This window comes from Myodes glareolus, chromosome 21, assembly GCF_982192425.1.
Source record: "Myodes glareolus chromosome 21, mMyoGla1.1, whole genome shotgun sequence".
In the NCBI taxonomy this organism is placed as follows: Eukaryota; Metazoa; Chordata; class Mammalia; order Rodentia; family Cricetidae; genus Myodes; species Myodes glareolus.
Genome location: NC_142046.1, coordinates 12307545 through 12324318, shown reverse-complemented (window position 1 = coordinate 12324318; position 16774 = coordinate 12307545). Strand labels below are relative to the sequence as shown.

General features: G+C 46.9%; 1 protein-coding gene across 8 annotated transcripts in view; it reads right to left on the bottom strand.

The window, feature by feature from the left end:
* The window catches only part of Ralgps1 (Ral GEF with PH domain and SH3 binding motif 1), a 230102-nt gene that overhangs the window by 108898 nt on the left and 104430 nt on the right, over positions 1-16774 (bottom strand). For all 8 annotated transcript variants that reach the window (XM_085681335.2, XM_085681340.2, XM_085681341.2 and 5 more), the window contains one exon: positions 15761-15887. In XM_085681335.2, the coding sequence (XP_085537461.1) occupies positions 15761-15887 (127 nt within the window). The remainder of the gene's footprint in view (positions 1-15760; positions 15888-16774) is intronic.

The following is a 16774-nucleotide window of genomic DNA, read 5'->3' as shown; positions in this document are numbered from 1 at the left end:
CTGCCTGAGCTGCCTCCTTATAAAACAGACTAGAGCGGCCAATTCTAGGTATGATGGGAGCTCTAAAACCTTAAAGGAAGAAATCCAGGGCTTATGACCAAGACTGATATCAAACAAGAGAAGCCTCTGGGCTGTATATGACTATGTATGCTAATTGCAAATACAGAATTAATATTGATGTCATACCCAAATTCAGATTCAGAAAGGTATAAGCACTGTGGTGTAAAACATGATAAAGTTTATGACCTACTTAGATATCACAACTGGACGATAAATTAGAAGAAAAAAAGCTACCCCAATAAGAACAAGGGAGGTAACCTAAATGAAGGATAAGACAGCACATGCTGCCTCTTGGGGTGAAAAAGCTGAAAAAGAACCCACACATGTTGGTAAGACATGGAAAAATACCTACTTCTGCTCTATGGACAGAAATAAAAATTGACTCAAGACTTAAAGAAAAATGGCTTCCACCCTTGGCCCCAACAGTCCTTAACCACCACGGGAACACTTCTACAAGTTAAACTGGGGTAAGAGTTTGGTGTTTCTTGAAGGCTACAGTGGGCTTAGAAGTGAACTGGTTGCTTTTTTCATACAGGGCCAGCATTCCGACTTTACAAAAGAGCAAGTAAAGTTCTAACAGAGGTCACCAGAAGGCACTGGGTGCCAGGCACTGAACATCAGTTCTTAACTTGTTCCCACCTCCTGGAGTTGTTGGTGACAGTGGAAGCTGGACATAGTGAGGAAAAGTCCGAACCTTGGTGCAGACACCAGTCGCACCTTCCACACATCTGGAGTGGGGGTGGGGAACAGGGCTGAGGAAAACAAGGTTCCTCCTTCCTGATCCCTAGTCTTGGGGCCAAATCCCCAGAGAATTCTGGTGTGGAAAGCCAGGCTGAGCAGTGGGAAGCAACCTTTTCCCACAGCATTTGGGATCCATGGCATCAACTGCTTCTCCCAAACCTCACCCCAGCACTCACTCTGAGTCTGAGTCTGTATGTGTACACACATATGCACAGTCTGAGTCTGTATGTGTACACACATATGCACAATCATGTTGTATGGTGCATGCATGCATATATATCATATATATAACATATAACATATAACACACACACACACACACACACACACACACACACACATATATATATATATGTTATGTATGAAGAGGTCAGGGGAGGCTGTCGAGTGTCTTCATCTAACTGAATGAAGATCACTGTATCACTGTTTTGTTAGATTAGTTGGCCAGTGAGCTCTTGGGCTCTGCCTGTCTCCAATCCCCCAACACTGTGGTTACAGGCAGATGTTGTCTTGCCCAGCTTTTACGTGGGTACTCAGGACTTGAACTCAGGTCCTCTTGCTTTCACAGCAACTGTTCTTACTCACTGAGCCATCTCCCTAGTCCCCAAGCAAATCTTACTCACATCACATGCTGGAAGGAAGCTTTTAGAGGTGCCCAGCCTGTTCTCTCAAGGGAAAACAGGAGGGAGGAGGTCAGCGTACTAGCAGCACTTCAGCCAGGAGATGAGGCTATGCATAGGGCCTGACTCTGAGTGCACATATGCAGCCAGGCAGCATCCTGGGCTCTGACCAGCCAGAGGACTGCACTCTGAACTTCCTCACCAGATGGGAACTTTCCAGACCCACAATCACACAATTTCTGACAGTGCAAAGTTCTTTCTCCTTGGTGGGCTCATCTATATGCAGATATGAACGAAAGGCAAGAAGGTCCACTTTCCTCCTGCTTTCAGCCAGTCCTTGGAACAGAAATGCCACTTGAGTGGCACTGAGAAGCTCCTCCTCCTAGGGCTGCTGCTCTGAGCAAGACTGAAAACAACTTAGGGCTTCTGGATGAAATGCTGGTGTGAACACACAGGCCTTCAGGCTCTGGATGAAATGCTGGTGTGAACACACAGGCCTTCAGGCTCTGGATGAAATGCTGGTGTGAACACACAGGCCTTCAGGCTCTGGATGAAATGCTGGTGTGAACACACAGGCCTTCAGGCTCTGGATGAAATGGTGGTGTGAACACACAGGCCCTCAGGCTCTGGATGAAATGGTGGTGTGATCACACAGGCCCTCAGGCTCTGGATAAAATGGTGGTGTGAATGCACAGGCCCTCAGGCTCTGGATGAAATGGTGGTGTGAAGGCACAGGCCCCAGGCTCTGGATAAAATGGTGGTGTGAATGCACAGGTCCTTTGGTGTTTGGGTCTGCTCTGATCTCCCATACTCGGTCAATCCCAGTCTTGCTACAGTAAGAGAATCTACAGGAGGCAAAGGGCACTGTTACGTGTGTCAAAGAGTGCCCAACTGCAGCAGTTTCAACTGAGAGTCCAGGGGCTAAGACAAGTAATGGCTACCTAGCATCACACATTCTGCAAAGGGGTCTGGAAATAGCCTCTGCAGCTTTAGCCAGTGCCCTCCTAGGATCTGTGTATTCATGGAGGGAACAGATCTCAGAGAGGGAGCGTCCTCCAGCACTTCAGGGAGTTAGGGGCCCCTCACCCCAAGTCAAGCAACAGGAAATATCAGAATGAACAGGGACACTGCTGGAAGACTAGACCCCAAGCTTAAGACTCCAGGCACCAAAGCAGGGAGGGGGGTGACATGGGAGGGCAGGGGCCAGAGTGTAGCTTGGTGGGGCAGGGGCGAGAGAAAGCTGGGCCATAGTGGAGAAGCAGCATCCACCTTCAAGGAGAGGAGCTGGAGGTACCCAGAAGGAAAGGAAATACCACAGTGAGGCAGTGACCAAGCAGAATGTTTGAACCCAGCACAAGCTCTGGATGAAAACCAGGCCACCACAGAAGACATCTCCCCACCCTCAACCCAAGGGCCAGAGGACACTGTAAGATGGCTGGTAAGAGGAGTGGGACTGGCAAAACCCAGCCAAGAAGCCCACCTCGTGTCTTAGCAAAGCTGCCAAACTCCCCACAGAACTGCCTGGAGCAAGGGTACTGCTAGAAGAGGCTAAGGGCTGCTGAGATCTCATCTGGGGACAGGGTGAGTGGGAAAAAACAAAAAACAAAAACAAAATCCATATAGGTGGCTTGAAAGGCACACTGGGGGAAGATGAGATTGGCTTCCCCTTACACCTACTGAGCTCAGCTCATTTCATAAGTAGGTTACATAAGAACGTGAAGTATCTTATGAGGACCAGGAACCAGAAACTGCCTGGGACGTCTTCAAGAAGGAGGAGCCTTCTCTGCTCCACTTCTCTCCCCTTCCTGTGGGGTTTCTTTCTGAGTTTCTCATGGGCAGCCATCTGCAATCTATTCTCATCACTTGTCTAGGATCATAATATCAGGCAACAATCCTGAGCGCGAGTGTCAGCATCTCTGCATTCCAACGCTAACTCCTGGGCAGAGGAACCAGCTGGCCAGGTTGGGTGTCCGCACCAATGCTACCTTAGAGCACAGCTGGGAGGAATGAACTAGGGGATGATGTTCCCAGGTTCTCAGAGCAGAGATCAGAAACAAGGTGCCCAGAAAATGTTTAGATCACTCTCTAGCTGTTGTTAGTCCCTCTTCCCCTCCAGGATACCAGCTACATGGACACCATGTTGCTACTCATCAGATGGAGTCCTAGTCCCCAGCCCCTCCTCTGCTGACATGACACCGAGCAGTGTTCTAAGGGCCACAGTCTGCTTTTCAAAGGTGTACTGGATTCTCAATGGTCTCTCCAGATGTGAGAACAAGAGGGTGCCCACTGCAGAAGTCATCTAGTCATATTTTGTTCTGGCTAAAGCTAATGCCATCTCCTGCCTATTGCATACTTTCCGTATGCACGTCTCTAGATATTTACAACTTGGGAGAAGTAGACTCTGTAATTACCCTCTCTTCAACATAGAAATCTGAGGCTCAGAAATGGAAGTGATGTATAGCTCACTCAGAACTTGAATACACAAGACAGTATGATTCCTGAGCTCTGGCCTCAATAGCACACAGCTCTACTGGCAAGGAAGAAGGAACTACAGTGGCTCTCAACCCTCCCATCACTGATGAGCATGAGAATAGGAATAGCAGCCGGGCAATTGTGAGGAAGCCTGGCCATAGACATCTGTGCCGTTGACCTCAGCATAGGAGGGGAACGGAGCAGTGATGGAAGAGATGTTGCCGTTCCTTGGGTGTTCCAACACTCTACCAGGGTAAAAGTCTCTGGGCCTTGCCCTTCTCATTTTTCCAGCAGAATCAAAGAGCCAGTTGTTCTACATCCTACAGACTCAGCAGTCCTGACCTTTGGCACTATTTATAGCTGGTCTGCATCATTTAGTAACTGGATCCTAGTTAAGTTAGTTCATCTCACCACCAGGCCTTTGGTCTGCTAACTGCAGACTCTCAGATCCCAGAACCAACCCTTACCTCATGGATACATACCTTGCTACAGAGCATTCAAATCCCCTGACATCTAGAGCTGGGGCATCCTGGCCTAGCTTAGCCCAGGTGTGGACTATCCTTCCAATCTGCAATGTCTCATAAAGCACTTCCACGAGGGGTCCGTCCCTAGTAGGCAGTCACCAAACTGTCCCATTTCCATGATCCAGCTGGCTGACCTCCGGACGGTTCTGATGACTCTGGTTCCGCGAGCTGATTAGGGCATGCTCCCTTCCCCATGTTTCAGTGTGTCCTGAAGTTGAAGTTGAGGGACATAACATGACAGGAGAGTGCACCTCACTCACATCTCCCTGGAGACTTTGCAGAGCTGGCAGAGGCCAGAGCCTGGGTGGGAGGCTCATATGAAGGGACCAGAACTTTTGGGAGTTATGTGATGACAGAGGCCTGTAATTTCATCTTGGTGACAGAAAGGAACAAGAAGTATGCCACCCCCCCCCCAAAGTCCACAATGCTGAGCAGCTCCAGGAAAGGATTTCGGCCAGCCTGCTTTCCATAGCCAATGCTGGGCAGGGCACATAGGGAAAGGGTCTGGGACAGGTAACCAGGAAGAAGAGGTGGGGCAGGTTAGTGTCTTAGGATTTCTACTGCTGTGAAGAGACACCATGACTATAGCAACTCTTTTTTGTTTGTTTGTTTCTTTGTTGTTTCTTCAACAGGGTTTCTCTGTGTAATAGCCCTGACTATCCTGGAACTTGCTTTGTAGACCTGGTTGGCCTACAACTCACAGAGATCCATCTGCCTCTGCCTCCTGAGTGCTGGGATTAAAGATGTGTGCTACTACCGCCTAGCATAGCAACTCCTATAAAGGAAAATATTTAACTGGGGGTGGCTTACAGTTTCAGAGGTTTAGTTCACTGTATCATGGTGGGACATGGCAGCATGCATGCAGACATGGTGCTGGAGAAGGAACTGAGAGTTCTACATCTTGATCCTCAGGCAGCAAATAGAAAAACTATACTACACCTAGCTTGAGCATACAAGGCCTCAATGCCCACCCCCACAGTGACATATCTCTTCCAACAAGGCCGTACCTAGTCCAACAAGGCCACTCCCTATGGGTCAAGCATTAAAATACATAACTGTGTGGGGCCATACCTATGCAAACCACCACAATTAATAACACCTGTCAGAGAAGTTGGAAATTCCTAAACTCTAAGCTGGAGTCTGAACATCTTCTGAGAAGGCTTCAGTATCTAGGGGAGTGCGAAAGAAGGCTACAGGTGACAGACAATGGCAGTCTCCTCAGAGGGTATTCAGAGAGCAGCTGCCATGAAGCCTGGTGTAGGAGGTCCTTCTGTTTATGTGTTGCTTTTGTTGGTTAATCAATAAAGAAACTGCTTGGCCTGATAGGGCAGAACTTAGGTAAGCAGAGAAGACAGAACTGAATTCTGGGATGTAGAAAGTGTGAGGGGGCCGTCATGGAGTCTCCAGAGTAAGACATGCTGAATCTTTCCTGGTAAGCCACTGGCACATGGTGATACACAGATTAACAGAAATGGGTTAAATTAAGATGCAAGAATTAGCCAATAAGAAGTTAGAGCTAACGGGCCAGGCAGTGTTTAAATGAATGCAGTTTCTGTGTGATTATTTTGGGTGTAAGCTAGCGGGGCAGCCGGGACCAAAAGAAGGCCCTCTCTCCATCAACAGAAGCCCATCTCCATCCTAGAGTTCTTGTGCTAACGAATACTCTGCCAGGCAAAGACAAGCACAGATGGCCAGTGTCCCCACTGTGCTACCGGAAGATATGGAAACAGAAACATCACAGTTTCTCAAATGAGCAATACCCATGTATCTGAGGGTTCCACAGGACCACAGCAAGAATGACAGAACACTACATCTGTAGTTATTAGACTGGCTCTATGACACTGGGTAGAGAAAAATGCACAGGGCACAAACAGAAAGTATGAAAAGCTTGATCCAATCAGAAATCACAGGGTCACACCATGGTCCACTGATGGCTGTGGACTGTGAGGATGGGTGCGCCCAGCTTCTGGCAGCAGCCTCTGGGGAGGAGCAGAGCGGTTTGCACATCGTGCTCTATAAACTTCTTTGTAGTGTGGCTGATCTTCAAAACAAGCAGTAACTTTTAGAGAATTTTTAGAGTGGGCACCCAGTGCCCTCCCAGGGTACAGCCTTTCTGGTTGGTCATGTGGGAATGGAGTCTCCTCTCATATGCCCAGAGCCCAGGACACACTGGTCAGCAGATATAACCCTCCTTGAGGGCAACTTCAAAGGCCTTTCCAGATGCTAATGGTCATTCCCACAAACCTTCCTCCTTACAGAGCTGCAAGTGGCACCCACTCCCTCTACCTGTAGAGCTACCCACCCCTGTGAGTCAGCTTTGGGGAGGGGCTGAGCATTGCCCTGCTAACTTCATACTTTCCTGCAAACCACACAGTGACAGTTCATTTTTGTTCCAATACTGATGGGGCAACAAAGAGCCCCAAAGTGAGATGTATAGAGGCCGTGCAATGACCAGTTGCCCTCACCTCCTCAATGCTGTCTCGAAACACCCCAAAACTTGGTGGCTCATAACGAAGATGTTATCATCTCCAAGTTTCTGTAGAGTGGGACATGGGCATGTCTGAGACAGATGCCTCTGGCTCTAGGTCTCTAGTGACACATCAGGCAAACTGGTAGCTGGGGCCGAGGTCTCATGTGAAGAAGGCTCAGCTCTTGAGCAGAATCTGTTTCTTTGCCACAGAGGGCTTTTCCGTAGGACTACAGAGTACAGGGCAACTGGAGTCCTGCAGGATGGGTGACCCCAGAGAATAAGGAGGAGTGAGTATTTCTTTATCTAATCTCTAAGAGTCACTCCATTCATTGTTGACTTTATTCGTGCCCTGCGGCTGCTAAAAATAGTGCCCAAGAGCAAGGAGGGTTGGGTGACTCTGAAACAGCCAACATCGAGTGCCTGTCACATGAATTATGTGACTAATACTAATGCTGCTTTCCCACTAGAGACTCAAAGGCTAAAGGAAGTCAGGGCATGGGTACCCAGTGAGAACTCGGGTCCCTGCTAAGGGAATGCTCTCTTGTGCACAGCGTGCTTAAGCCTTTAGCTCATTCTGTGGGCTCAGAGAAAACCTGACTCAGAGCAAAGCTGATGGCAGTTCTCCCTCCTGTCCCAGCCTGGCAGGGAGCCAACCTGTCCTGGAGGCTCCTCTCCTGACCACTGAGTTTCCTACCACTGTTTATCTCCACGGAGACAGAGGTGGTAAACTAAGGACACACCCCTAAAGGTTCTAAAGGATAGGTGGAACGCCAACCCCAGCAGGAGCTCAGTTAGACTTGACATCTACCTGGCCTGTGACACTGTGTAAGCTATAGGCCAAACTGTGGAGTATTTTCATTCACAAATTGGGGATATTTGATAATATCCATTGGCCTTTTGTGACATCCTGGAGAAGTTTAATTTTTAAGATAACAAATCCAGAGACTGAACAACTGAAGGTAATTATCTCCCTTCTAGAAGGGAGTGACTTGAAACAATATGCAACTTACCACAGAATAATGGGAAAGGTTTGGGGCATTTTGCATGCCAAAGTACCTTTGAGATCATTTGTCTGGTTGAGCCTGGGGTCAGAGGGAAGAACCTCCCTGCTTGTTGGATCCCAGGCAGGCTCCACCTGCCTTGAGGAAGGGAAAACATTTTTAAACATCTCTTAGCGAGACAGGGAGGACAGCCATCAGGCCCCTACAGCATTGTGACCACAGGGGTGTAGAAGAGAATGGCAGGGCCATGACTTAGGGCACACCCATCCATGATTCCAGCTTAGGTCTTCTCTGTGGCACTGATACTCCTCTTTCCATCCTCAAGACTTGCTGCCCTAGTTGAGAAGAAGACTGCCCCCCCTCCCAGGGCCAGCGAGAGAGCCAGGCTGGGAAGTAGGAGGCAAGTGGACCAACAGCAGAACGGGAGGGGCTAGAGAGTTAGGTTAGGCGGGAGCTATGGAACAAATGACTGTTCCTGGGGGATTCTCTCAAAAACATGGGGTGGGGAACTGAAAAAGGCTGGGCTTCCTGTGTGTGGAATAATTCTTTTTTTTTTTTCCTGCTAGATACTAAAAGAAAAGACTATCCAAAATGCTGGTCAACTTGGGGTCAGCTTGATTACCCCACAGCCACTTCTGATATGCTGCTGTTGGATTTGCCCCCACTGGGGTAACAGCTCCTCAGACGACTGTCTCTGAGGACTGTGTGCCTTGGCTCTGCTGGCACTGTCTACACTACCTGTTCCATGCTCACGCTTTCAACCACAGTCCTCTTAATTTTCAAAGTCCAAGGCTAGGCTGGGCTACGGGTCTCTATCAGGTGCGAGGGCTGTGCTCACTGGCCATGTGTTGGGTCTTTCTAAGGCTTTGTTCTCAGAGGAGTAGTTTGGAAAGGCTTTTCCCACTGCTGCTCTGATGGCAGTGACTCATCATACACTCACACGTGACCCCTCAGCCAGACTTCCGGGAAACTACTCTGGGATAAAGTCACAAAGATGCATGCAAAACGCAAATCCAGTAATATCTCTGCTTAAAGTTATCCGAGTCTCCACTGCCCCCAGACAGCCAGGGCACAGTCCAGGCTCCCCACTCCTCCTGTCAAGCCCCTCGGAGATCTGCTCCCCCATCCCATCCAGCCACCTCCTCTGACACCCTCCCATCCCCCTCATTCTTGACTCTCTAGCCAGATTTTGTCCCAAACAAGCTTTCCCCAGTTCAGAGCTCTTGCATAAGCAGCTGTCTGTCAGGGTCCCTCACCTCCCTATGCTACATCAGGCAGTGAATCCTTCAGGGCTCCTCTCCTCACTGGAAAACCTTCCCTGAACCCCAGACCAGCTTCCCCCTTCATCATGTCCAGGTCACACCTCCGTCCTTACACACATCTAGTGCTCAGGACTTGTCTGTGCGGTGTGACTGACTCCACTGGGTGCCTACTGAGGTCACCTAGCTGTTCTGGGAGATTCTGAGCATCCAAGGACACAGGTTTGCATGTTTGTTTATTTTTTAAGGTTCTTTCAGTTTCTGGAAGTTTGACCCAGTTGCTTGCAAAGAACTTGCCTCTGTTCTAAATGTTAGAATTTATATTTAAAAATAAAGGTTTTTACTTTCCAAATGGCAGAGGTTGTTTGTTTGAAAGAAGTAGCTCAGGCTCTAGAACCTTCCTTCACACACTCGAGGTCTGGGTAAGTTCCCCAAGCACTTTTCAGGGCTGTCAGGATGCCTGGCTCTTCATTTCTTGAGACATCACAATTTTCCACACTGCTATGGTAATTCGAGATCAGTGCAAAGGCATTTGAATCCATCACATTCCTAATTTTATTTAGTTATTTCCTGGAAGGAATAATGAGTAGTGAAAAACCAAATACCTTTAGACCCAGGCAGTGACTTAGAAGTAGGTGGTAAAGCCACTCTCCAGCGCTCTTTCTGCCCCACTCCTCCTCAGAACCGTGTGAGCGCTGTCACACTGACTTAGAGACAAACAATCAGCCTACCCCCTGTACTACTTCTCGGTTTGGAAGAAACTAATTCAAAGTCTTGGGTTTTGTTTGTTTGTTTTCTGTTTTTTAAAGATTTATTTATTTATTTAATGTATATGATGCTCTGCAAGTACAGTTTTATGCCATAAGAGAGTATCAGATCCCACTATAGATGGTTGTGAGCCACCATGTGGTTCTTAGGAATTGAACTTAGGACCTCTGGAAGAGCAGCCAGTGTTCTTAATTGAGCAGCCAGTGTTATTAATTGCTGAGCCATCTCTCCAGCCCCTACCCTTTTGTTTTTAATATAATGTTTTTCTGTCAATGTTTATTTTAATTTTTTTAAAATTTATTTCATGAGTACAGGTGTTCTGATGCCTATATGTTTCTGCACTACATATGTGTCCGGAAGCCTCAGAGGCCAGAAGAGAAAACTGGGTTCCTGGAGCTGGAGTTACAGATGGTTGTGAGCTGCTTTGTGGATGCTGGGAATCAAACCTTCATTCTCTGGAAGAGCACCCAGTGCTCTTAACCACTGAGCTACCATTCCAGTTCCCCAGCAGTTTTTTTGTTTGTTTTTTGTTTTTCAAGACAGGCTTTGGAGCCTGTCCTGGAACTAGCTCTGTAGACCAGGCTGACCTTGAACTCACAGAAATCTGCCTGCCTCTGCCTCCCAAGTGCTTAAAGTGATTAAAGTGATTAAAGGCATGTACCACCCCTACCCGGCCCCTCCATGTTTTTTTTTTTTAATTTTTTAATTTTTTTGTTTGTTTTGTTGGTTGTTTTTTGAGACAGGGTTTCTCTGTAGCTCTAGCTGTCCTGGAACTAGCTCTTCTAGACCAGGCTGGTCATGAACTCACAGAGATCCACCTGACTCTGCCTCTGGAGTACTGGGATTAAAGGCATGCATGTGTCACTCCTGCCTGGCCCCTCCGTGGTTTTTAGATCATGCTTTATAGGGTACTGGGAGTATGAAAGTGTAGCCAGTTGTCTCTGAAGTCTGGAGCAAGAGAAGTTAGGGACAACTGTGAAGACCAGTGACACCATCCTCAGGAACATGGAACAGACACAGCTGTGAGGCGTACCAGGGACAGGGTCACCACTGTTATAAAAGGAGATGTAGCCTTGTAGATAGAGGCTGACACCTGCAGCGGCAGAGAGCAGGCATGACCAGTGGAACCTTCCAGAAGAGACCTGCAACGAGACTCAGCCAGGGGAAAGCAAATGGCTTCGACATTTTCTTCCTGTACTGTCCTTTCCAGGAATTACATAACTGCTTCCATTTAGATAAACACATCCACCCCACACAGGTTGGCTTTTCAAGAGGATCCAATAGGCAGGGCCTGCCATGGTAGTCAGACAGCAGATGGAGCCCCCAGCCTTATCAGGGCAGATGGATTCACTGAGCCTCAGTAGGTCGTGTTTCGTGCTCTCTTCTGCACATGATCAAATGCCACGGTCAGTCTCTGTCCTGAGAGCAGGGAGCAGTAGGCCCAGGTGCGTCCCTCTGACTCAGTTTTGCTATGGCTGCTCCGTGTCATGATGAGGAATGCAGTTTAACTGTGTCACAGGGACTGCAGCCATCTGAACTCAGCGCCAGAGCAGACAAGCTTGTATAGGCAAGCAAAGGGCTCAGGGAGCCTCTGTGAAGCCTCTGCTAGAGAAAGGTCATCCAGAGCAAGAAAGCCACATCTGTCCAGACTTGTCAAGTAGAAAGGGACAGTGAACAGAAAACAGGCTAACTAGGAAACTCCAAGACAACATTGTTTTGCAGCCCAGCAACAAGATGTGTCACAGGAAGAACAGAACAATCCATCTATGTCATACATCACGTCCCAAACCAGAGACTCAACAGGTATCCTGTTACGGGATGGGTAGGAGAGACATGGTAAGCAGCAGTGTCAAGATCTCGGAGCTATGGGCTGTCCACGTGCACCCAGCCCTGGCCCCACCACTCTCCAGTCATGACCCCACAACCTCGGTACCTCGGCTATTGAGATCACGCAGTGAGATTACCACAATCAAAGGGCGAGACACAGAGGCCAGCGACACACAACAGCTCTCACAATTACTCCTAGACAAAGATGGCCCTTGTGAGATGGAGCAGGGGTTCAAGACCACTCTTGGCTACACAGTGACTTCAAGGCCTGCCTAAAACATCTGTAAGCACATCTCAGAAAAAAAAAAAATGAGAGAGCTGGGGAAAGAAGGAGCGCCATTCTTAACCACACCAGCACCTGCTCTGCCTGAGTCACATGGTAGCAGTGCTCCCCACCTTTGTGCCACCAATTCAGATCCTAGATGACAGTCCTGTGAAGTGGGGCAGTTACAGGAGCTATGCACGTGAGCATGCTGTCCCTCTTGGGACAGCCGCCAAATACAGACACAAGGCAGCTTATAGAAAGCCAGAATAGTGTGGGGAAAGGAGAGAATTACACAGGGGGAACAAAAGAGAAAGAGATCAAGAGTATTTGATAATTTCCAGTATACATGTCTTTTTCCTACTTAGCAAACTGTGTTTTAAAACATATTATTTTTACACTTTTTAAAACTAGAATTTCTTAGTTTGCTTTGTAGATTACTCACTGTTAGTCAGAAAGCTTTGTTTAATTTATTTGATACAACTTTCTTGTTTTTTGAAATCTACTTGATAAGATCATGTCACCTGAGAATAAAGATACTTGTATAGGCAAAAAGAAAAAAGAGAGAGAGAGAGAGAGAGAGAGAGAGAAGCAAGGCCTCTCATTCTGGACAAAGTCAGGTAGGCAGTTTAAAATACTAACTTCAAACGATGATCAAAGAGTTATGAGATAAACATACATACATATATTCATAAATATTTACATATATATTCTTTATATATATATTTTTATATATCCTTACTCCATCAAATCAGAATGCCACTGATTGTAAGGCATATCTTTATGTATTACTAAGAAAATCATTGCCAATTAAAAACATTACAATGTTTTATTATCAATTTCAGAGGAGTTAAAATGTAGAAAGATAAAACACACCCTAAATTAAGAAAATGCAGTAAATTCAAAAGCAGAAAGATAGTGTGACTGACTTTTAAAAATCCAAAATCTAAAATTTAATTATTTGGGTGAATACATACCGTGTTCCTCTTTTTGGGTCTGGCTTACCTCACTCAGTAAAGCGTTTTCAATTTCCATCCATTTGCATGCAAAATTCAAGATGTCATTGTTTTTTACCGACGAGTAAAACTCTAATGTATATATGTTCCACACCTTTTTTAACCATTCTTCTATTGAGGGGCACCTAGGTTGTTTCCATGATCTGGCTATTACAAATAGTGCAGCTATGAACAAAGTTGAACAAATGCTTTTGTAGTATGTTAGGGAATCTTTAGGGTATATTCCCAAGAGTGGTATTGCTGGGTCCTGAGGGAGGTTGACTCCCAGTTTCCTGAGAAACCGCCACACTGATTTCCACAGTGGCTGCACGAGTTTGCATTCCCACCAACAATGGATGAGTGTTCCCCTCACCCCACATCCTCTCCAGCATAGGCTATCGTTGGTGTTTTTGACTTTAGCTATTCATAAGTGGATTCTAACCATAATTAAAGGTCTTTGAGCCTATTATTCGTGATCCTAGAGAAGCTAAATAAGAAGATGAACCTGATGAAGATTATTTAGCTATCCACCAGGAGGTAGGAAATAGACATGAGTCCCAGGTAACCTCGGGTGCATGGGGGGGTGGGAGGGTCGATGGAGGGGGAGAGGAATAGAGAGAAGGGAGTAGGGGAGGAACGGGGAAAGCTTGGTGGCCGGGGATGGGGGGGGGGGAGGGAGGTAGGATGAATATGGGATCAGGGAGCCATTTTAGGGTTTACAGGAGACTTGATTATATATGGGATCCCAGGTCCAAGGAGAAATCCCCCAGATTGCTCTCTGGACAGAGGAGAGGGTGCCTGAATCGGCCGTGGCCCATGACCATACTGATGTATATTTTGCTTATCACCATAGATCCTTCGTCTGGCGAAGGACGGCTATGCAGTCGGAGGCCCACATTGGAGCACCGGATTGAGCCCCCCGAGGTCCGGAGGGGGAGCGGAAGGAGGAGGAACATGAAAGACGAAATCAGTACTGCGAGGGATGCTATCACCCACTGATACAAGGGAACGGATCTGATGAGAGTTTACCAGGGCCAGCCGGACTGGGACTGAACGAGGACGTGATCTAGCCAGATTCTCGGAATTTGGCCGGATTCTCTGACTGTGGCTGGCCCGGGGTCTTTCTGAAAAGCCATTGACTATGACACTGGGACCTGTTTCCTCTGCATATGCTGGATTTTGGGGATCCAGTCTGTTTGGATACTCACCTTCCTGGACCTGGAGGGAGGGGGAGGGAGCTGGAGCTTCCCACAGGGCAGGAAATCCTGACTGCCCTGGGGGACGGAGGGGAAGGAGGGGAGGAGTGGGGGGAGTGGGAGGGTGTTGGGAGGGGGGGCGGAAATGGAAACTTTTATAATTTAATAAAATTTACTAAAAAAAAAAATTTAATTATTTGGGAAGACCAACAGACAAACTTTGACAGGGTGAATTTGAGAAAATTTGAGACAAGAAAAGGAGGGAGGGGGCAACGAAAGCAAATACGTCTGTAATCCCAATACTCTGAGGATTTGGATCTCTGAGTTTGTGGACAGCCTAGTATACACAGTGAGTTCCAGGACACGCAGGACTACATAGACCTTGCTTCAAAAATTAAATAAATATAACCACATATAGAGAAAAATTCATATTTATAAGAGAAAATTGTATATCACATTATAATCAAAAATTAACTGAGAAAAAAAACCCACCATGCTAATAATTTTGAAAGGTAGTTTTGAAATAGATAGTTTCCTACTTAAAAAAAAACCAAAAAACTTTAAGATGGCTTTAGAGAATCAGAAAGCCCAAGTACAGAGTGCTAACGGGAGAAGTTTCCAACAATCTATGTAAGGACTCTATTAACCCTGAGTATCAGGAGTCTCCTCTAGAGCTGCCTTTCCTTCACTGGTTATCAAAATTGTTTCCAATTAGAACAGGATAGATTTTCCCTTGAAGACCAAAATACAGACAACATTTTTTTACATATCAAACTGACACAATAAAAAGAAAAGAAAAATAAACTTGAAAAGAAAATGCCTGCCTGGCATGTGGCACACACCTTTAATCCAGGAGCCCTCAGAGGCAGAGGTAGGTGGATCTCTGAGTTTGAGGCCAGCCTGGTCTACAGAACTCCAGTACAGGCAGGGCTACAGAGAGATTCTGCCGCAGGACAGAAAAGCACATACAACATGAGGTGTCTGAGATGAGTACAAATTTTTTTTTACACATGCCAAAAAGAGTGAGATACAGAGAAAAATATCTTTTAATGGATAATTATAGAGACTTTCTCCTCCTCCCAATTCTGCTAATGAGCACATAATATTTTATGACTGGAAAACTTAGCAGCTGTTACTAGAATTTCATGTGCACAAATGTTATGAGACATATTAATAAGGCTCAGAAAACTAGAACAGAGGGCTTCTGCCTGGGTTCCCCCTGTGTGGGAGGATCTGCGTGAACCAGCAAGAGGCTTGCTGTGGACATCATGATCCATCTGGGCTGCAGCCTGGAAGCCCGTGTTCCTCACAGCCCAGGAGCCTGGGGTCATCAGAGCCTAGGTGTATGTACAAAGCGTCCTTGTTTCCATCTCACCAATGTTCCTATCCTGGAAAGCATCAATAGGACTGTTCCAACCCAAGGAACCAACCAAAATCACTCCTTTACCCACTATCCCCACTGCTCCTGAAAACATCTTAACTAGAAACTGAAAAAAACATCTTATTTGGCACTGAACATGTCACTTGGAAAAATAATAATAAAATAAGCCAACAGAGACTCATACCTAGATAGGGAATACTGGGCACCATCTTCAGACTTCGGATGTAGTCCCGAGTTCGCTTGTAATTGTCTTCTTTGGACATCAGGTAGTCCAGTTTCTCAAAAGTGGTCTTGTCTTTACGATTCAAAAGCTGGAATGAAAAGAAATTATACTATCTGTGAAGGGAAAAAGAAATAAACCAGAAAGTCTGACAGGAGATGGGGCTGTAACCAAGAGCATGTGTGTCCACAGTATGTCAAATGCTGATGGAAGTAAAGACTTTCAAAGGCAGCATCAGTCTCGGTTCTTCCAGTCTTCTCAGAAGACGCACCCTGGAGCTACGCTGTCCACTCCCCACTATACACACGGCACTCATCTCTGTGGGGACAGATACTCCACAACAGCACAGGGCTCGGAGAATGAAGCAAACTGGTCATGTCCCCATCAGGGTTATTCCAAAGCTCTAGCCAGTATCTTCCACAAAACACCCCATGGTGAGAGATGTTATCAACTGCCACAGGACTCAAGTGGACATGCGTGAGGACATGGCTGTGCTGCAACTCAAGGCTCTCCTCCAGACCGCCCCACACCCTGTGTCACCTCTCACACGAAGAACCTTCTTTTCCATAAGCAGTCATCTACACAGCACCTGACTAAGAGACTCAGGGTGAGCAAGCACACCCAGAGACGAGAAGCAAACTCTGTGGTGACTGCACACTTGGTGTGTGAACCTGGGAGAGAGGATGGCTCAGTGTGCAATGAACCTTCTGGAAGTCTGAAACCTGAGGCTGAGGACTCACAGCGTAGCTATTCCTCACACTGGATTCAGAGTCTAGTGCTGTGAAATGGCAAGATGCCTCTTCAAATGTGATGGCTGTGAGGAAAGAGGGGTTGGGGAGGCCACCAGGATGTGCAGTTTGGGCACAGCATGAGACTAAGTAGGGATTTCTCCCAATTACAGTTTCTGAAGTTGAAGGTCAATGATTAATGGCTAAAGGCCCAGAGTATAAATGAAGAGAGGCCCTAGACCTGATATGT